This window comes from Euphorbia lathyris, chromosome 10 (genome assembly GCF_963576675.1).
Source record: "Euphorbia lathyris chromosome 10, ddEupLath1.1, whole genome shotgun sequence".
In the NCBI taxonomy this organism is placed as follows: domain Eukaryota; kingdom Viridiplantae; phylum Streptophyta; class Magnoliopsida; order Malpighiales; family Euphorbiaceae; genus Euphorbia; species Euphorbia lathyris.
This window is the reverse complement of record NC_088919.1, coordinates 14,450,725-14,474,200: the sequence shown is the minus strand read 5'-3', so window position 1 is coordinate 14,474,200 and position 23,476 is coordinate 14,450,725. Positions and strand designations below refer to the sequence as shown.

Here is a 23,476-nt window from a genome sequence, read left to right as displayed (position 1 = left end):
ATCCAATATTGGGCTTTCGTCCTTTCCAAAGTTCGTAGGGATTTTTCTTTAGTATAGGTCTGACAAGAGCCCTATTAAGAATATAACACGCTGTGTTAAAAGCTTCTCCCCAAAAGTACTTTGGAAGCCTATGCTCACTCAGCATTGTCCTGGCTATTTCAACCAAGGTTCTGTTTTTCCTTTCAACAACCCCATTTTGTTGAGGCGTTCTAGGAGCAGAAAAATTATGGTCAATGCCGTTGTTTTCACAGAATTCAACGAACTGTTGGTTCTTGAATTCTCCACCATTATCATTTCGGATGTGAGCTAACTTAAGGTCTTTGTCATTTTCAAGTTTTCTAACCAAATTTGAAAACGTCTCAAAGGTTTCATCCTTGCTACTCAGCAAGATGATCCAAGTGTACCGAGAAAAGTCATCTATAATGACCAAGGAAAATCTTCTTCCACCCAGACTCAGCGGCTGGACTGGACCGAAGAGATCCAAGTGTAGCAACTCTAATGGACGTTGGGTTGAGACGATGTTTTTACTATGAAAAGATTTTTTGGTTTGTTTTCCAGCTTGACAAGCATGGCATAATTGATCTTTTTCAAACTTAAGTTCTGGCAGTCCCTCAACCAATTGCTTTCTTGCTAATTTGGCCAGGAGGTCCATGCTGACATGACCAAGTCTCCTGTGCCATAGCTAGGAATTTTCTTCCTTTGACACTAAGCATACAGTTTTTGAAAACTTCTTTTCTAAGTTCAGCATGAAGACATTATCAATGAAAGGAGCAGTTAAAATGAACTCATTTGTTTTACCCTCGAATATTTTACATCCAGTGTCATCAAATATAACTTTTCTCCCATTGTCACATAGCTGAGCTACGCTGAGTAAGTTATATTTGACTCCTTTGCCTAGGGAGACAGACTCAATAGTAGGATTACCACCAATGGTTCCTGACCCTACTATCTTACCCTTTTTGTTGTCTCCAAAACTTACGCTTCCTCCTCGTTTACGCACAAATGTGATGAACTGAGTTTCATCACCAGTCATATGCCTCGAGCATGCGCTGTCAATATACCACATCTTTGACTTCTCAGCACATCTCAGGCTTACCTCAGTTGAGTGTTCCTCATCGTCAGATGCAATGGAGGGGTCAGCATGCTCAGAAACACACGGCTCAGCAAGCTCATCTGCCATGAAGCAGATCTTTGCTGACTCAGTGGCATCAGCTTCAGATGATGATGAATCATCACTATCACTCCAGGTTGCCACCATTGCCTTCTTGCTGTTCTTCCTTTCTTTCCTCAGCGTGGGACAGCTTGACTTGATATGGCCGGTTTGGTGACATTCAAAGCATGTAATGGGCTTTGAGCTGTCCTTCTTGTGCTTACTGTCGCTGGACTCAGCTTTGTACTTATCAAACTTCTTGTAAGGCTTTTTAGAGTACTTGTCATTCTTTCTGAACAGCCTTTTCATCTTCCTAGTGAACATGGCCATCTCCTCATCGTTTGTTGAGCTCCCATCAGTGGAGTCAGCTTTCATGACAAGAGACTTTTGCTTCTTGTCTTCAGACTTTTCCTTCACCTCGAAATTGTTCATTGAGATCTCATGGGTCAGCAGTGAGCCAATGAGTTCATCATACTTATAGGTGGTTAAGTCTTGAGCTTCCTCAACAGCGGTCTTCTTCGCTTGCCAGCTTTTAGGAAGACTCCTAAGAATCTTCTTGACTTTTTCTTCCTCAGTGAAGATCTTCCCAAGTCTTTTGAGCTCGTTGATGATGTTTGTGAATCTTGCGTTCACGTCTGAGATCCCTTCATCATCGTTCATTTCGAACTGCTCATACAATCTCATATGCTGGTTCACCTTGGACTCTTTCACCTTGTTGGTTCCTTCGTAGGTGACCTCCAGCTTCTTCCAGATCTCCTGCGCTGACTCACAACCTGAAATCTTGTTGTATTCTGTAGCATCTAGCACACAGTGAAGCATGTTTATAGCCGAAGTATGATTTTGTAGCTTCTTGAGATCATCCTCTGTCCATCTAGTCTCAGCTTTGACAACCGTTTGGCCATCAACAGTTTCAACAGGAACAAACGGGCCTTGGACTATAGATAGCCATGCGCTCATGTTTGTTGCCTGAATGAAATTTTTCATTCTATTCTTCCAGAAGGTATAGTTAGACCTGAAGAATAGAGGAGGCCGAGTTATGGACAGACCCTCAGGTAAAATCTGAGTTGTCAGATTTCCTGGGAGAAACCGAGTGCTGTTCTCAGCCATAGTGGGGGATCAGCTCAAGGTAGTTAAACCTTGCACAGTGAGCTTTTAAGCTCTGATACCACTTGTTGGTCCCTTATAACGTAACAGGTTAGTTCCAAGGGGGGGGATATGAACTATTTAAAATTTTGGTACGTTAAGGCTGACTTTTTTTTATAATGAAAAGGATTACACAACGCGCTGAGTGAATTCAAGACACTAGCTTAGTCAACTTGTGACTAAGTCAGCTTCTTTTGTTGAGTCAGGAGATAGCACTTGAGTCTATTCCTGAACTCAGATACTCAATGCACACAACTCAGTGTGACCTCTTTACTTAGTCAGTTTTCAAGCAAGCAACATATATTAAAGGAGTTTAAAGGTTAGAAGGATATTACTCAGCAGATTTATCCAGGTTCGGCCTCTAAGCCTACGTCCTGTCCCTGGAACACGTTCCGAGCTTTCGAATTCTCTACTGAGCTCTTTAATGGTAGAGCATCAAACCTTTTACAGCTAGAAGCTGAGTATAACAAGAGTACCTTCCTCTATACCTCTACTCACTCCTATTTTACCGCTGAGTATAATAACCGTGTACCCAGCCTCTCCTTTCTATACTTCTAGAAATGATAATGGGATTGTCCTAAACAACAATTGCTAAGACACTTTAGATGATTGAAAATCACTCTAGACTTTTACACAGAAATATGGAAATTGGTGTAAGGTATTTGCTTTGCTTTTCTCACAGATTCTTCAAGTATGAATTTGGTCAGCGTAATTGCTAGTTGAAGATCTGCATCGATTGAAGCAAATGGATGACCTTTATATAGTGACACTTGAGGCATCTGGTCATTTCAAATTTCGAAATAACCGTTGGAGGGAAATGGCTTCCTGTCGTTGTCACTCTGGGCGTGCTCAGCGTCGTTGGCCAATAGTATTCTTGCATCTTCTGTCTTCGTCAGTCTTCGGCAGAATGTTTCGCCATTTAAGGAAAAGTCCACGAGACAGCTTTCTGCGCCTTCTAAACTTTTCCCAAAGTAGAAATACTTTGTCTAGAAGTTAAACATTTCCTACCGCTGTCCAGACTGCTTTCGTCCAACTCAGCAGCTTCTGCTTGAAGCTTTTTCCACGAAGGCTTCTCGATCCTTCTTATACTGAGTCGTCGTTTTAGTTGATACGGCTTCGTTTTGAACTTCTTAAGCCGAATTTTATTGATGAGTTGACTTTGGATTGACTTTCACTCTATGGGCCTTTGGGCTTTATGATCTTAATGTCTTATATACAATTAAACTCAACATTGAACAAACACATTAGTGTAATAAATCAAAGCATTTAAATTTAATGTGTTAAAATATTTTTATCATTATATAAATAATTTTGTCAAATCAAAATCATGTGGAAAGGTGTTTCAACACATCTAACCTCTTATAGAATCATCATAGAGAACCAACTCTCAATACAATCCAATCTCACAATCTTGGCTCGAAGGATCTCCACTGGTCCCTCAAAACTCCGATCCACTAGCACACGTTCACCTATGAACATGTGACACATAGTTCAACACGCTCCAAAACTTATAATCGCATCTCTCTATTCGATCACAGTATAAATAAAGTAAAACACCACATAATATATATTGCTTCGTTCATTATTCACTGAATTTACATTATAGCCCTGATTTACTATTGCGCTCATCCTCATTTCATTTCTAAAAACCGATTTAGGCATCAGAGCAGTTTAGCTAAATTCTAACTCCTCCTTTAACCATATTTCTATTTTATTTTAGACTTACAAGAGAATCCAGAGCATTTATATATGAAGAAAGGGTCAAATTGGCATGAAGGGTCAAAGCCCGAAACAATCTTTGAGTATCAATTCAGACCTTAAAGTTGATGTGGAAGATCAAATTAACCTATGATCAAATCAGCCCTAAAAGTATAATATATTTTTGATATCCGAACTTTATCCCGTTTACATTTTGATATGTGAAATCTATTTTTATATTTAAAAATTATCATATTCTGCGCTGCCGCAAAACACTTTAGCAGAAATAAATTTTGAATATATTTTATTTACATAGATCCAATTTTAAATAAGAATTAATTGCATTCATAATTTTAATTTTACAATTTTTTTTTTGCTAATGATTAATTAGTTTAAGTGATAAAATGTGAGAAAAATAAATAGAAGCCAAAGCCACACTAACAAAGAAAATCTTTAAAAATCACTCGAAATAGAAGTATGAATCACGAACAATTAATTTTAATAGAAACTTCTGGAAACTGAGGCAAAAAACCTCACTCAACTCCTCAAAATAGTATCAGTGCATTGATATTTTGTACTAGCGCATAAAGTAATGCAATGATTGCAAAATATTCTGGGGTTGTGCATAATATAATAGTTTTAATTAAAAAAACGATTTCAGGTATCAAAATGTAAATATGAAATAGTTTAAGTATAAAAAATATATTATACTTCAGGGCTGATTTGATAATGGGTTGACAATTCGTGCCAATTTTAAGGATTGAATTGATACTCAAAGATTAATTTAAACTAAATTAACCGTTCATGCCAACTTGAAGAGCAAATTTGACTCTTTATTCATATATATATATATAAATCACTGAAAAGATTCAAACTTGTAGAGGCCGTGGCACGGGTAAATTACACCCATGGCCACTGAATTTTATCCATTTTCACATTATGGCCACTGAATTTTACACTTTTTAACATTGGTGGCCACTCAACGCCTCAAAAAGACCGTTGACGGCTAAAAATAAAAAATCCAAAACGTTAATAATATTCTTAAAAAACTTTAATTTTTAAAAATTTTCGTTTTGAGGTCATTTAGGTGTTGTTTGATTAGGAGAGAGAAAGTGAATTTTTAGAGAGAGAAAGATCCAAAAAATGTGATTTTCGAAAATAAAAAATGTGGTTTCATGGTAAATGTCATTCTGAACAACTTTAATTCTTGAATATTTTCATTTTAAGGTCGTTAACGATCGTTAACGGTCATTTTGAGAAGTTAGTTAAATTGAGTGGCCACCGATGTTAAAAAGTGTAAAGTTCAGTGACCATACTGGAAAGAAACGAAGTTCAGTGGCCATAATGTGAAAATGGATAAAGTTCAGTGGCCATGGGTGTAATTTACCCGACGTGACACTTAGAGCAAGTATATATCGTGGATGTTAATGAGGCAATTATATAAGGTGGAGTTCGAGTTAGACGCAAAGGGTGTAGTCGATGCGATCAAAGCACAAACATAAGATATTTCAGAGTTCGGAATGATTATACAAGATTGCAGATCTTTCGGTTCAAAAGGATTTTTTTATATCCTATGTTTCTTGTGTAGTGAATGAGGCTGTTCATTTAGTAGCTAGGTAGACCCGATCCAATACTACCGATTTTATTTCTGATATAATACCAATTTGGCTAACTAGTGTTATCAGTCAGGTTATTTCATCCTGCTCAGTTTAATGAAGATTTCTTTTGAAAAAAGAAACATGTGAAAAATAAAAACTTTATTTCATAAAGTTAGAAAGAGCATTCTATGGACTAAAACAATTTGGATGCATCACGCAAGTGGTTGGTTGGGGTGATTTTAGTTTTAGATCGTCGGAATTAATGTCTAACAGTACTAATTTTCAGACTATCTTTAATAATTAAAATTATATTAAACCGTTGATATCAGATTTAAAATATTTGATATGAACCTGTTTTAAATTAATTAATAAAAAAATTATAAAAGAAATAAGGTGAAAAAATGTTTATAACGTTTATAACTAGGAGTAATTTTACTTTTCACGTCTAAAATAGTGCAATTTTACTTATAACGTTGGCAGCTAAAAGCAATTTTACCCCTAACATTAGTAAGTTGGGAAATTTCAGTCATTATTATAAAATACAAATATTTTATTTCTTATTCTACACTAATTGCACGTATCAGTTAGTTCTAAAAAAGAGTTTTCATATTTTTTTTTTGTGATTTTAATAATAAAACTGAAAATTAATATTTATAAATTCGGTAGGGGTGGGCAAATAAACCGGTCAAACCGATAACCGAACCGGAAACCGGTAATCTGAACCGAAAAAAGCGGTTAACCGAACCGGTGGTTTTCTTAATGGTTAAAAAAATAGTCAAATACCGGTTTCGGTTTCGATTCAAGGTGTTCAAAAACCACGGTTACTGGTTAACCGAACCGTTTAATAAATATATATCTAAAAAATTAATATATCATATAATTATATTATAATATATAATTGTTGTACCTATACTAACATAGGTTAATTTAAATATATTATATGTTATATTAGTTCTGTACTTAAAAAAATACAAAAATAAACACATCAGTTTTGTTTTTTTGGTGAAAATCAAAACTATTAGTTTTGTTCAAAATCAAAATATATACATAAGTTATATTATAATATAATTGATGCTGTCTTATTATTTTTGTTTAAAATAAAAAACAAAAACCTTATTTTTAATTCGGTACTTATGTATGAATTCTGAACGTTTATATGAATTCGTTTCGTTTGAATTTTTGAAATTATGTGTATTTTAATATTGTTTAAAAATTTAGGTTTGAGTAAAAATTATGGTTAACCGTTGATTTTTGGTTAACCAGTGAGAATTGGTTAAAAACCGTTAACCGAAAAACCTAACCGAAATTGATGGTTAACCGGTCGTATGGTTAACCGATTGATATGGACCGGTTTCGGTTTGGATGGTTAAAAAACCGTTGATAACGGTTTGGTTAATTTTTTTGCCTAATGGACCGGTTAACCGAACCGTGCCCACCCCTAAAATTCGGTGAAATATTGTAATATTTTTGTCCAACTTGCACAAAAGACAATATACATTTTTTATATTTTTTTAAAACAAATTTCACGCCTAATCATATGTTTGTGATTTGTTACTAAATGATGATAAAATGATGCACATGTGAAGAGCAGATAACAATATTTATGACTAAAAAGACAATTTGATGATTATTTCTCAATTTGATCAAACTTATCAATGTTAGAGGTAAAATTGCTCTTGACTGGCAATATTAGGAGTATAATTGCACTATTTTAGACGTTAAAGGTAAAATTGCTCATAGTTATAAACGTTAGAAGTATTTTTGCACTTTATCCTATTATAAAAAAATGTGTTACACAAATTAATAAAAACAATCTATATAAAAAGTCAAAAAATAAAAATAAAAAATTTATTAAACGCAACAAAATCTTATTCTTCCGGTAATTATGTTGTAAAAATATAAATAATGTTAAACAAGAAACACGTTTAGTAGAAATAAGAATGATAATTTTGTCAATAACAAATAACTATAAATAACTGTTTATGAAAAAGCTTCAAATAGGAGCTTTTCGTGAAAAGTTTTAAAACGCTTCAATTTCCAGAAAAGATGTCAAACGTTGCGGTTATATAAACCTAACCAAACGCTATATTTCCTACGGTTTGGAGTGAAACGCTAAACGCTCATTCGAAAAGATGAAACAAACACCCCTTTAATTTGACTGTTAAGTTAAAATTTGAGTAGGAAGAGTTAAAAATCAGCTCTAACTATTCAAAACCAAGGCCGCCTGGACCACCTAGGCGCTCGGAATCGAGAATCAGTCGCGATTTTCTCCGATTAGTCCCTCTAGGCGTTGTTGGGGTCCCTAAGCGATTTTTAGCCACTTGAACTTCGTCTAGGCCGTCCAAGTGCCGCCTAAGCAACGATAAACAAAAGCATTTTTTTTTATAATTCACTTTTGATTTGTTTCAACTATATTATTGTTGAAATGTCGATATTTACTGATTTTTAAAGATATATATATTACAAATGTACGTTTTTTTTATATTAAATAAATTTATATTATTATTTTTAGATCGTATAATACATTTTTTAATTGAATTTATATAATAATTTGTTGATTAATAAATAAAAAAATAAAAAAATATAAATCCAATTAATTTCTGATTAATCCTCCAGACTAGTCCCCGATTAATTCTCGAGGCCCCTGTCCATTCAACTAGTGCCTAACGTTTCTTACAATCTTGGCTCCAACAGTTTCTTAGTGGTTTCTCAAATCACTAAGAGCATCTCCATCATCTCTATTAATAGAGTCATTCTCAACCTATTTGTGCCTCCTTATTTCATTTTTTATTAATAATTTTTTATAAATGAATCTCTATTCTCTCACTATTGGTAAATATAACAATAATTAATAATTTTAATGATAAAATAATAAATAATGAGTGAATATAAAGAGTGTCGTATTGTTGAAGATGATATATAACTAAGGGTCAATTATTTATATTAGGATTAAGTTACCAAAATAGGCCTATAGTTTTCGAAAAGTATCAATTTTAGGCTCCACGTACAAAATAACACCAGTATATACTTAACGTTTAAAAAATGGTACCAATTTAAGCATCGATAACGGAACGTGACACATCATTCATATTACTCCGTTAAGCTCCATGTACAATTGATAAAACTTAACAGATTAATATAAATGGCGTGTCACTATCCCTTATCGAGGGCTAAATTGATACATTTTTTTAAATATTAAGACTATATTGGTGCTATTTCGTACGTGGAGTCTAAATTGATAATTTCTCAAAAACTATAGGCCTATTTTAGTACCTTATCCATTTATATTATTTTTAAAGAGTGTACTAAGAGTCTCTTGATAGATCAATTGCCCCTTAACTTATCCAAAAAGCTTGATTGACTTTTGAACTTTCAAAATATCACGATAGTCCATCAACTTCTATAAAAGGTTCAGTTAGCCTCCTGAACTTGCGTAAAATGTAATTAATTAATCACTCGGTTGCAAAAAAGTAAGTTAAATACGAAAGATGTATTGAAGGCGTCTTAAAAAAAGGGTTCCGATATTTACAGCCCTTAGGGCTGTAAATAAAACCCAAATATTCCTATTATTAGTTTTCAATATATAAAATTTATTGATACTTAAATGCTTAAATATTTAAATGCATATATTCATAATAGATTGTTATATTTTCAATACAAATAAATACTTATTTTAGAATTAAAAAAAATAAAATTCTCTTTTTCATTGTTATATGTGAATAATTAATGCATATATTCATAAAGAAACCTTATCAAAGCTATTAAAAAGGCTCTGCTCTTCCTTTGAGTTCATAAAGTTCAGCCACATTTTCAGAGAGCAGAACCGAGTTGCTGACCGCTTGGCAGCGGCTGGTCATGAGGGGATGTTAGGTGTCACTACCCTTTCTGATCCTTCCATTTTTCTCTCTTATCTTCTTTTAGAAGATATGATTGGGGTTAGCTTCCCTAGGCTGATCCCATGTTAGGTTTTCTTTTGGTTGTTTGTTTTTTCCTTTCCTGTTTCTATCAAAAAAAACAAATACTTATATACAATCTTAAGGGTTGTATATATCATTTTGTCTAAAAAAAAACTAAACCGATGGATTAATATTAGAAAAGAAAATGCTTAAAAAAATATTAGAAAAGAAAAGTTTTATATTTGTGAAAAAAAAAGAAAAAGCAAAAGGTGAAAGAAAGAATTGGGAATCGAGAGAGCTGAGAGCTGAGGGCTGAGGGTAATTTTCCCATTTCCCTATATATTATCTCTGCTGGGCTAGGCTGCCGTTTCCTTAACGGGTCATAAAAATTTGGCCCAAGAAGGGCCTTTGGGTCTTTATTGGGCCAATTTTGATTGAGGCAGCCCAGTTAAGCTGGGTTACCTCTACCTTAAGGGCAGTTGCGTTCACATGGACTCTGATGATCACATAAATTTGGCCATTCATCGTTAGATCTAGGCGGATTAAATATAAGCCTTAGAATATTTTGAATCTCCACCTTAGAATGTTTTGAATCTCCACCTTAGAATTTTAATCCGCCTAGATCTAACGGTGAATGACCAAATTTACGTGGTCATCAGGATCCATGTGAACGCAACTGATCTTGAGAGTACTGAAGCACCATCAACATTTCTTGAAAACAGGGGCTGGAGGGGCTTGGTCCCCAACCCCCTATCTCTGCCTTGTCCTCTATTCAGGACTGCCTAACAGTGAATGACCAAATTTACGTGGTCATCATGATCCATATGAACACAACTGATCTTGAGGGTACTGGAGCACCATCATCAACATTTCTTGAAAACAGGGGCTGGAGGGGCTTGGTCCCCAACCCCTTATCTCTGCCTTGTCCTCTATTCATGACTGCCTTAAATATTTTTTTTGGTCTAAATGAGAAAAATTGATCCTATTAATTAAAAAAAATTAATACTTTTATACAATGATAATAATGTTTCGAAAAAAATGAAATACTAAAATATTTTTCACTTGGTTTTTAACATAATAAATATAATAAAAACAATTAAATTAAATATTATATAATAATAATAAAAAATTGGATCCCTAAAACTCTTAAAGTGTTAATTTTCTAAATAAATTGACATTCACTTCATTTTTACATAATTAATACAATAATTTATTTAGATTTGTATAATAAAAAAATTGGACCCTCTTATATTTAAAACTTGTGCAGAGAGCTCATTATACACCATTCTCCAGACGCTTATTGTCCTTTCTTGATTCAACACATTTCCACTACTTGACCGTCTCTATTCTCTTCTTAGTAAACACTGTTTATCATGGCTGGAGGGCTCCCAGTCATAGAAGACACAGGAGCACAGCCTACCTGGCTAATCCTTTCTAAAGATTTTCTATATTGGTGGATTCTCCATGGCCCTTTGTAGTTTTGGGGCTTAATACATCATTTGCTTCCTGAACTTGTCCAAAAAACTTGATTGGCCCCCTGAACTTTCAAAGTGTTTTGATAGCCTCCTGAACTTGCAAAAAATATTAAGTTAGCCTCCTGAACTTGCATAAAACGTAATCAATTGATCACTCGGTCGTATAAAAGTAAGTTAAATGCGGAAGATGTATTCCACGTATCTTAAAATGTTATTGCATAATTAAAAAATAGATTAAAAAGGAAGTTATTGCTTGTTCAACTATACAACTTGTCTTCTCTAATATTATAATCGTATATTCCGATTTTGGTCGTTTTACTTTTTATAAGACTCGTGGAATACATCTTCCGCATTTAACTTACTTTTTTACGACCGAGTGATCAATTGATTACATTTTACGCAAGTTCAGGGGGCTAACTAAACATTTTTTACAAGTTCAGGAGGCTATCAGAACACTTTGAAAGTTCAGGGGGCCAATCAAACTTTTTGAACAAGTTCAGGAGGCAAATAATGTGTAGTTTTGGTATCTAAGCAAGTAAGTCTTACATACACATATCATTTGCTATAATGAGTACAACCAACAATTCTTTTAATAGCAATCAAAACTACCAAATAAAATTCAACTTTCCAAAATTTTGTATTTAGATTTACTTTATCAGAATTTACTCAATAACGATCTTAAAATGAAAATTTTCAAAAGTTAAAAGATATTTTAATCAACTTTAATTCTTCAATTTTTAAAGTTTGAGATCATTTAGATGTTCGTTTTTTATGAGAGAAAGTTAACGTTTAGAGAGAGAAAATTAAAAAATGATGATTTAAAAAATTAAAAAATATGATTTATAGTAAATATGATACTAAACAACTTTAATTCTTGAAATTTTCATTTTAAGGTCGTTATCGGTCAAATTTGGCAAAGTAAAAAAAATCAAATTTTTGCAATCACATAGTTGCATTTGTAAAATAAAACACCACAAGTACCCATCTGTAAATTCATGTAACCACATGAAATCTATTTGGAATTAGCCATTTCTATTATTGGGAGCTCTTAGTACATCATTATTTCGTTTTTTTATTAATAGTTTATTATTGAGTAGTCTCTGCTCTCACTGTTGATAAATATAACAATACTTAATAATTTTAATAATAAAATATTAAATAAAAAGTGAATATATAGAGTATTGTTAGAGATTATATGTCTTAATCACTTTTTAAATCAATAAAATTAATATTATTTATATTATTTTTCTAGAGTGTAATAAGAATCTCCACTGATAGGAAGCAAACATAAACAATGATCATGAAAAAGGGGAATTAAAATGATAGATATAAAAAGCACATTGAGGAATGGAAGCTCCAAATGAAATTGAGAAATTGGGAATAGAAAACATACAAAAAAGAGGTCAATTAATTTTAATTCCTCCATTGTTTCCAGAAATTGAAGCTTATTTTAATTTCGGGTTAAATGCATCATTGATTACTGAAATTTTTATGATTATTTTAAAATGGTTATTCAATTTCAATTTGTTTTAATATCATTCATCTTTGAATTTTGTCTTAATTAAGTTATTCTGACGATTTCAAAAGCAAAAAGACACCGGAAAAGTGATGTGGTTGCTACATCAGCAATAATCAACTTGCATCGATGACCGAAACGACATGTGGCTGCCATCTAGATAACACGTGTCAACCATCTAGCTGACTGAAATGACATATTTCAGTAGAGTGACAGCGACATGTTGGTTTGACCAGTTAGGTGGCAGCCACATGTTGTTTCATCAACGGTGAAAGTTGACTAATGCTGGCGTAGAAACCACATCATATTTCCGGTGTATGTTTGCGTTAGAAGTCGCATGAGTGACTATATTGAGTCAATTTAAAGTTGAATGATATATTGAGACAAATTGAAGTTGGGTGACCATTTAGACAATCATGAAAGTTCAGTGACCAATGATGCATTTAACCCTTTAATTCCTTGCTTAATGGACCAAATTAAATTGAACTTTAGCTAACTAAACTAGGATGGAAACGGATATTGTATCCGCGGATACCCGGACCCGATCTTAATAGGACTATCCGTACACTGTATAAAAAGGTATGTAACGGGTATGGGAGCAAAACCATTACTCGTGACAGGTATGAGAATACCCCTAGGGTACTCGGTACCTATATTACCTGTCATAAATCTTTTATATATTAAAAAATATTATTGTTTTTTAAATGTAAGATGTGAGATTCAAACCCCAACCTTTTGTTTTTCAACCATTAAGTGATACCATTAAGCTACTTTATTCTTATTGATTAATGTTCAATTTGTTCAATTTTTAGATGGATGACTTATTAAATTTATACTTTGTCAAATTTATAATATTTTTTGTTTTATGCATTGATTCTTAACGGGTAAGGCTGTCCGCGGATACCCTCGAATTAAATAGGACGGGTATTAGATGCAAAAGATTTACCCGTTAGGATAATGGTACGGGTATGGGTACTTAAAAAATAAAAGGGTAAGGACTTGAGATTGACACTACCCGCGGGTTCCCTACCTGTTGCCACCCCTAAACCAAACCCACACGTGTCAGCTAGGTGGCAACCACGTATCGTTAAGTGGTAGCCACAAAACCACATCATATTTTCGCTGTCTCTTTACTTTTAAAGCCGCATGAGTGATTTTATTGAGACAAAATTTAAAGTTGAATGACTTTATTGAGACAAATTGAAATTAAGTGACTATTTTCAGACAACCATGATAGTTTAGTGACTAATGATGCATTTAACCCTTTTAATTCCTTGCTTAATAGACCGAATTAAATTGAGTTTTAGCTAACTGAACCCACACATGTCAACTAGATGGCATACACGGTCATTTTGATCAAATCGGTGGTGGCCACACGTCATTTCAGTCCGCGGTGAAAGTTGAATAATACTGACATGGAAGCCAAATCATATTTTCGCTGTCTTTTTAGTCTTCAAGTCGCATGAGTGATTTTATTAAAATAAAATTTAAAGTTGAATGATTTTATCGTGGCAAATTGAAGTTGACCATTTTCAAACAGCCATAAAACTTGAGTGACCAATGATGCATTTAACCCTTTTAATTCCTTGATTTATTGGCTGAATTAAATTGAATTTTATCGCAACTAATTCATTCTAACGATTTCAAGAGCAAAAAGATATCGGAAAAGTGACATCACTGCCACATCAGCAATAGTCAATTTTAACCGATAACCGAAACCACATGTGGTTGTCACCTAGCTGACCAAAACCCACACTTGTTAGCTAAGTGACAATCGCATATCGTTTTGGTCAGCTAAGTTTCAGCCACATGTCATTTCGATCAGTAGTGAAAGTTGAATAATGTTGACATGGAAGCCACATCATATTTTCGCTGTTTTTTTAATTCTTGAAGTCGTATGAGTGATTTTATTAAGATAAAATCATTCCAATTTTAAATTTTTATTCTAATATTAAAAGGGTTAAATGCACCATTAATCACTGAACTTACATGGTTGTCTCAAAATGGTCACTCAACTTCAGTTTGTCTCAATAAAGTTACTTACTTTGAGTTTTGTCTCAATTATGTCACTCAGACGATTTCAGTGTTTAAAAGGCATCAGAATAGTGTCAGCATGAGTCAACTCAGATTTCTAACTGAAACGATACATGATATCCACGTATGCACCACCTGGCTATCACGTGTCGGTTATTTTTATGAAAAAAAACAACACTGGCTATCTCGATTAAATCATTCAACTTCGAGTTTTGTCTCAATTAAGTCACTCTGCCGATTTCAATGGTTAAGAGGCATCGAAATAATGCCATGAGTGACACATTAACATGAGGCAACTCATATCTCTGATCGAAATGAAATGTGGCAGCCACATGTCTATTATTTTTATGAAAAAAAACAATTTAGTTTTTTTTCCATAAAAACAATAGACATGTGGCTGCCACATTTCATTTCGATCAGAGATATGAGTTGCCTCATGTTAATGTGTCACTCATGGCATTATTTCGATGCCTCTTAACCATTGAAATCGGCAGAGTGACTTAATTGAGACAAAACTCGAAGTTGAATGATTTAATCGAGACAAATTGAAGTTAAGTGACCATTTTAAGACAACCATGTAAATTCAGTGACTAATGGTACATTTAACCCTTTTATCAAAAGAAATTAAAATTAGCGATGATTTTGAGACAACCGTATTTTAATTTTAATTCCGTGCTTTATGGACTCAATTAAATTGATTTTTATAGAGAAATAATTTTATTTCCTGCAACGCAAATGATTTCATTTAAAACAACAAAATATTATACAATAATTCCCAAACTAGCAAAAGAAACTAATCATCATCAGTATCAAAAGGCTTAAGCAATGCATAAGTTATAGCCATAGAAATCCACCCACCAATAACCACTCTAATCGCGGACATTCTGACCATCCTCGAACCTCCAAGATAGGCTCCCGCGCCTCCAAATACCGCGGAAGCCAGCGACGTAACAACCAAAGTCACCAAGATTCTAGTGAGCGTTTTAGTAGTTGAAAACATTGCCGAAAGCAAAGGCACACTTGAGCCGCACAAAAATGCCAACGCGGACGCTGCTGTTGCCTGGTACGGACTTGTCAACACCATTTCCTCGCCCCCGCCCTCCCCTTCCCCTTGCAGTCCGGGTGCAGGCAACAGTGGCATAATAAAAATTGAATTTCAGCTAACTGAACCCACACGTGTCACCTAAGAGGCAGTCACATATCGTTTTGGTAAGTTAAGTGGCATCCACATGTCGTTTCGGTCAATGACTAATATTAATGCTAACGTGAAACCCATATCATATTTTCATTGTCTCTTTACTCTTGAAGTCATTTGAGTGACTTTATAGAGACAAATTTTAAAGTCGAATGATTTATTGAAATAAATTGAAGTTGCGTGACTATTTTAAGATAACCATAAAAGTTCAGTGGCCAATTGTGCATTTAACCCTTTTAATTCCTTGCTTTATGAAATGAATTAAATTGAATTTTAGCTAACTGAACCCCCACGTGTCGTTTTGGCCAGCTAAGTGGTAGCTATATGTCGTTTCAGTAAGCGGTGAAAGTTGACTAATGCTGACACGGAAGCCACATCATATTTCCGCGGTCTTTTTACTTTTGAAGTCGCATGAGTGATTTTGAGATAAAGTTCAAAGTTGAATGATTTTATTGAGACAAATTGAAGTTGAGTGACCATTTTCAAACAACCATGAACGTTGAGTGACCAATGGTGCATTTAACCCCTATAATTCCTTGCTTTATAGGCCGAATTAAATTGAATTTTATCTCAACTAAGTCATTCTAGCGATTTCAAGAGCAAAAAGATACCAGAAAAGTGGCGTCGCTGTGACATCAGCAACAGTCAACTTTCACCGATAACCGAAACCACATGTGGTTGTCACCTAGATGACACGTGTCATCCACCTAGCCGACCAAAACCCACATGTGTCAGCTAAGTCGTCAATTCTTCGGCGGCCTGCCGGGGCTCGAGCCCACCCCAACCCCCCTGGTTCCGCCCCTGTGTGTCGTTTTGGTGAGCTAGGTTTCAGCCACATGTTATTTCAATCAGCAGTGAAAGTTGAATAATATCGACATGGAAGCCACGTCGTATTTTCCGCTGTCCTTTTACTCTTGAAGTCACATGAGTAACTTTTTTATTGAGATAAAATTGAAAGTTGAATGATTTTATCGAAAAAAAATTAAAATTGAGTGATCATTTTGAGGAGTTCTTACATTAAGCACCCGGTTTTCCATGTCACTCGGAGGACCGCCAATTCACATTTGGACACATGTATTATGACCCCACGTAATAATTAAAAGAGTGGACCCTCTTATAATATATGTGAGTCCATATTACACATGTTAAAATATATATGTGAGGTCCTCCTTTTAACATAGAGAACCGGGTACTTCTAATAATTTGCTCAAAATGACAACCGATCTACTAATTCCTTGCTTTATGGACTCAATTAAATTGAATTTTATAGAGAAATAATTTTATTTATTTTGCAACGGAAATGATATCATTTAAAACGACAAAATATTATACAAGTGATTGCCAAAACGGCAGAAGAAACTAATCATCATCAGTATCAAAAGGCTTAAGCAATGCATAAGTTATAGCCATGGAAATCCAACCACCAATCACCACTCTAATCGCGGACATTCTGACCATCCTCGAACCTCCAAGATACGCTCCCGCGCCTCCAAACACCGCGGAAGCCAGCGACGTAACAACCAAAGTCACCAAGATTCTAGTGAGAGTTTTAGTACTTAAAAACATTGCTGAAAGCAAAGGCACACTTGAGCCGCATAAAAATGCCAACGCCGACGCTGCTGCTGCCTGGTACGGACTTGTCAACACCATTTCCTTGCCCCCGCCCTGCCCCTCATCCTGCAGTCCGCGCGCAGGCAACGGTGACAGAATAATTTTTTGTAATTTATCTTCAAATATGACGAATTCAAGATTTTGATCGCGAGATGCGGGAGAAACACCTGCCTTTTCGATATCTCTTTGGGTTACCGCACGCAACGGTGATTGGATAATTTTTTGTAATGTATCTCCAACTACGACGAATTCAAGATTTTGATCGCGCCTCAACACGGGAGAAACATCTCCCTTTTCGATATCTCTTTGTGTTGGCACACGCAACGGTGATTTAATAGTTCTTTGTAATGTATCTTCAACTACGACAAGTTCGAGCTTTTGATCATGTTGAGACGCGGAAGAAACATTTGCCCTTTCTATATCTCTTTGCGTTGGCGCACGCAACGGTGATATAATAGTTTTTTGCAATGTATCTTCAACTTCGAGCTTTTGATCGTGTTGAGACGCGGGAGAAACAGCTGCCTTTTCGATATCTCTTTGCGTCACCGCAGACAACGGTGACATAATATTTTTTTGTAATGCATCTTCACCTACTACAAGTTCGAGCTTTTGGCCGCGTCTCAACGCGGGAGAAACACCTGCCTTTTCGATATCTCTTTGCGTCACCGCAGACAACGGCGACATAATAATTTTTTCTAATGCATCTTCACCTACGACAAACTCCACCTTTTGATCACGTCTCAACGCGGAAGAAACAGCTGCCTTTTCGATATCTCTCTGCGTAGACACCGAAACAAACTCTCCAACAGCCATACTACAAGCACCCGCCACAGCACCGGCAAGCCCCGAAAGAATCATGGACCGTTTATCTTCTTGCGCTGCACCTATCCCAAGCATCAACGACGTGGTGGACAGCAACCCGTCGCAGGCTCCGAGTACCGCTGCACGGAGCCATTGAGCTCTCTGCAGGCGGGTTTTAAGGGACTCGTCTGCTGTGCTGCCTGTGGTCATAGGAGTGTGGCAGGAATGATCAGGCATACTTCTGGCACGTGCAGTAATAAATGAACATTTGAAGACATAAAAAAGACAGAAAATATTTGTTTTGATGATTAAATCTAGGAGTGACTAGGATTAAGTAACGTTTTAATCTAGGGTTTATTTAGATTCTTTACTTAATTGGATCTATGAGACAATAATATTCCTTGGCTTCATTAACCTTATTTTCATCGAAGATTCATTTTATACCAAAGTAATTAGTATTTAATCCATATATATATATATATATATATATATATATATATATAAATGTCAATTCTTCTCTTTAATATGGATGCTTTATTATGTTTCCAAGTGAATTCATACGAACCGTTAACGACCCGGTCCGGAGAGGATGACGCCGGGGTAGAAGGCTTGAGCAAGGAGCGGTTGTAAGGGATGTCGATGGGGGCAGGAATGAACTGAATCCCACATCGGAAATGGAAAGGGAGTGATTGAGGCTTATTAGTAAGATGATAATCCAATAGATGCAGATGCGTTTTAATGCCGTGGGGTCCAAGGTGTTGGATTTGGATAGTTCCGTCAGTGGCGAATATAGGGTTGTTTGATTGGGGGGCCGATTTTACACTTGATGTGTAATTTGTTTTTTCTAAATTGGATGTTCAATTTTTATATATATATATATATACACGTGTTGTTATAATCAGAGTGGTCAAGGACCAATTTTTAAGTTCCAATGTAAATTTTTTCAAAATTCAGCTATATTGTGTTTAAGATTCTTAACATGTAAAAAAATTTATGTCTTGATAGAAAAAAATAGGATTTAGGGAAGGGCCTAATAGGCCAAAAAAAATTAGAAATTTGAATTTAAGAATGCCCTAACATGCCAAAAAAAATTAGAATTTTAGATTTAGAGAGGGCGATCTAGACAAATTTTGGGGTGCTAATTCAACATCCGGTCATTATTTCTTGGAAACAGAGGACCGAAATCACCACAGCCTCAAGTTATGTGGAGACAAGAGGCCGAAACTACTCGTGGTCATGGTAGTTCTGGCGGCCGGAGGGGCCCGGGCTGGGGCCCCGTGTCTCTACGCCTGGATTCGATATTGACTCGTTAATATATCAAGTAGTGGCGAATACATGATTGATCAGTTGGGGGCCGATTTTACACGTGTGTGCGTAAAAAAAAAATTTGTTTACTTGTTCAACTTTTTTTTCGTATATATACATGTTAAAAAAAAAAGGGCGGCCCGGTCGCATTACGCGTCCCCGCTGAGCGAGGGTCCGGGGAGGGGTCCCACCACAAGGGTGTATTGGGGGCAAGCCTTCCCTTGCCAATTTAATTGGCAAGAGGCCGCTCCTAAGACTCGAACCCGTGACCTCTGGTCACACGGCAACAACGTTTTTTTTTTTTTTTTTTTTTTTATATACATGTTATAATGTGAGTGATCAAGAACAAAGTTTGAAGTACCAATGTAAAATTTTCCAAAATCAAGATAGATTGTGTTTAAGATTCTTAACATGTAAAAAAAAAAAATCTCTATTCATACCAAAGTATAATTAGTATTTAATCCATATATTTTTTTGAAACAAAGAACTTTATATTAATTTAAATCTGAACGAAGAACATCAAACAAAAAAAGTAGGAGGACTATCCCACTCACTACGTACAGACTTAGACCTGACCGCCCTAGCTAGAGTATGAGCTGCCTGATTCGCTGAACGTTTAACAAAAGAAATAGCTATAAAATCTAAATCTTGCATAATAGAAAGACAATCTTGAATGATATCAGATAAATAAGAAAATTGCACCGACGGTTGTGTGATTGCCATCACTACTGATAAACAATCAGTTTGAATTATAACTCGTCGTTGTGGAATGGATTTCAACCAGGATAACGCCTCACGTACTGCCATATTTAATCCATATATATATATATATATATATATATATATATATATATATATATATATATATATGTCAATTCTTCTCTTTAATATGGATGCTTTATTTATGTTTCCAAGTGAATTTATAAGAACTGAATCTGGATAAATTTAATATTGACATGTTAATATCTCGAGCAGTGGCGAATACATGATTGGTAGGTTGGGGGGCCGTTTTTACACGTGTTTTTTTTTACTAAATCGAACTTGTTCAACTTTTTTCGTATATACGTATTATAATCTGAGTGGTTAAGAACCAATTTTGAAGTATCCATGTAAAACTTCTCAAAATTAAACTAGATTGTGTTTAAGATTCTTAACATGTGAAAAAATTTATCTAATAAAAAAAACTCCATTTAGGTATAAATTTAGAAATTTGGATTTAAGGAGGGCCTAAAACAAAAAAAAAAATTAGAAATTTGGATTTGTCGAGAGTTTAATAGGAAAGGCCTAACTTTTGGCCCTTCCATCAAGATTTCTTTGAGATAGGGGGCAGAACTAGGGGTGCAAACGAGCCTGCCTAGTGCATAAACTGTTCGAGTTCGGTTTGATCAAAGCTCGGTCAAAGTTCAGATAGATTGGACTCGGTTTGAGTATTAATGAGCCCGAGTCTAAGCTTCCTTGGGTTTGACTCAAAAGCTCCTGAACAAGTTCGAGAGTTTTTTTTTAATAATATTATATATATATATATTATTGATATTTATTTTTTATTTAAATACATTTTAATTTTGTAATTATTTTAACTAGTAACTTTGAATCACAAGTTAATATTTGGCCAAAAACTCAATATGAAACTATACGGTTATAGACTACATATTAAATTCGAATTTATATTTAAACTTCATTATTTATTTAATCTTATTACTTTGTTTAAATTTGTTGTAGATTGTATGTTATATTTGTGTTTTCGAGTTTAAATTTGGTATTCCTTCATTAGAATGTTGATTTTAGATAACAAAATGTTAATAAGTTGCAATTAAGTATATTTAAAATTGTTTAAAAAAAGCAAGTCGTTCGACGATCTTCGAGCTCGAGCCGAACCTCTGTCGAGCTCGAACCGAGCTCCAAAATTCTAGGCTCGCCGAGCTTTGAGTTTGAGCCGAGCTGAGCCTGCCCCTGTTTGGCCTTGGTTCGGCTCGATTGCACCCCTATGCGGAACCACCATGAATTGGATAATTAAATACAAGCTCAATGAGTTAATTTTGTATTAATCATATAATAATCCCCAATTTATGAAATCTTGAATCAAAGTTTTAGATCAAATCCTCAATTTATCAAATATTCAATCAAACTTTAATTAAATCACCAATTTAGCACCTCACGGCCTCAAATTTTGTACAAATATGAGGGCTTTACCCTTAGTCATGGTGGTTCCGGCGGCCGGAGGGGCCCGACCCCTCTGTATCCGCCCCTGTCTCGAGACAAGTCTTTTTTAGTAAAACTTTGACTAAATTGAGCTTTTACCGAGCTTTAACTAGATTTACCATACATGTATAAAATAAGTAGCATAAGAGACAAAAATTAAAAACCTTATAATATACTCTACATGAGTTTAAAAATTTTAAAAAGCAAAAAAGAAAAAAACAATTACTTCTTGTGTTCGAGCTCTAAAAATATTACCTGCTACTGGTGGCGAGGGAGACAAACTCGCAAACTCCCTGGGTAAGCAACCAAAATAGGCTTATGGTTTTTCGAAAATTATTTATTTAGGCTCCATATATAAAATAACATTAATATAGGCTTAACGTTTAAAAAAGGTATCAATTTAAGTATCGATAACGGAACGCGACACGTTGTTGATATTATTCCATTAAGTTTTGTCAATTGTACGTGGATGGAGAAATCAGAACTTAACGGAGTATGAATGACGTGTCCAATTCGTTATCGAGGCTAAATTGGTACCTTTTTTAAACGTTAAACCTTTATTGGTGTTATTTTGTACGTGGAGCCTAAATTGATACTTGTTGGATAAATAATTACTTCTGTTTTAAGAATATTAAATTCTTAAGAAAATAATCTGTCTGTCTTAAGAATGTTGGACAAACGATTACGTTTGTCTTAAAAATATTAGATGTGATTAACCAAAAAATAATTCGAACACAGAAAAACATACGGATAATAAAACTAGAAATTAAAAGGAAAAGAGTTAGACAAATCTGAGGCATGTATTAGCAGTTTTCTTAAGACAGATATCGGCACTATTGACGATCGTCTCCCAGGATACAACAGATTACGCAAGTGAACTCAAACCGTGTGTAGGCTCGTTATCACCGGAGTAGGAAAACAAGAACACTATGAACAGACAAAAAGTTTTTTCAATAACTTTTTTGCAACTTGTAACAACTTATGAATTTGACAATCCATTCTATATAAATAGAACTCGAAAGGATATGTCTTTTCACGAACGAACACGACTGTACACAAACAAACATAATTGTTCACGTACGAACACGACTATTCACGACGGACACGACTGTTCATGAAAGGATGTGTTTGTTGGTATTTAAATTAATATATAATTTTATTCAAAATTTTCCAACAATACTTCCCAAAAAGCCATAAACCTATTTTGGTATCTTATCCCACTCAAAAGGGCTTAATCATCTTTTGAGGAAAATCCGCCCTACGAGCCACAACTCGACCCATTATCTACTTAAGCTAGCCATTTTCATACTCGAAAATAAAAACCGAGATGATAATTGTTTTCACAATTACCGAAAGCAATATTATGTAGAAAACAAGCAATTTCAAACCTGAAATTACAAAGAAAGATATTTCATAGCAGGACATGTTCATGAGCTCGATGATTTGTATATTCGCATAAACACATCTTTTATGGATACGGCTTGGATACGTATATTTAAAAATTAGTCCAACCCGTTTCAAACCTACTCAAGTCCACACACATTGAACGGTTTGGGCTTAGGATTTGTCATAAAAACCCGAGCTTAACCTGGCCTGACCCGCCTTCATATTATATATATATATATATTTATTTATTATCTATATTTAATTTTTATTACTTTGTTAAAAAAATTGGTTATATAAAATTAACTATATTGAGTTTTATTGAATTATGGGTTAATACACATATTTGCCCTTGTGTTTTCTCGGAAAAATAAATTTGCCCTTAAATCAAATAAACCCACAAAACTATCCCTGAATTTTCCATAAACCTGCAATTATACCCTAATCTGACGGAGCTGCTAAACGGTGATGA

The 23,476-nt window shown here is 34.7% G+C and overlaps 1 protein-coding gene across 1 annotated transcript; it reads right to left on the bottom strand.

Moving 5' to 3' along the window:
• Positions 1-15,303: 15,303 nt before the first annotated feature.
• On the bottom strand, positions 15,304-18,354 carry LOC136208021 (vacuolar iron transporter homolog 5-like). The gene is made up of 3 exons (XM_065998867.1): positions 18,043-18,354; positions 17,722-17,740; positions 15,304-15,620 (listed from the first exon to the last, which is right to left on the bottom strand). Exons 1-3 carry the CDS (start codon positions 18,352-18,354, stop codon positions 15,304-15,306), a joined length of 648 nt encoding a protein of 215 aa, XP_065854939.1.
• Between the last annotated feature and the right edge of the window lie 5,122 nt (positions 18,355-23,476).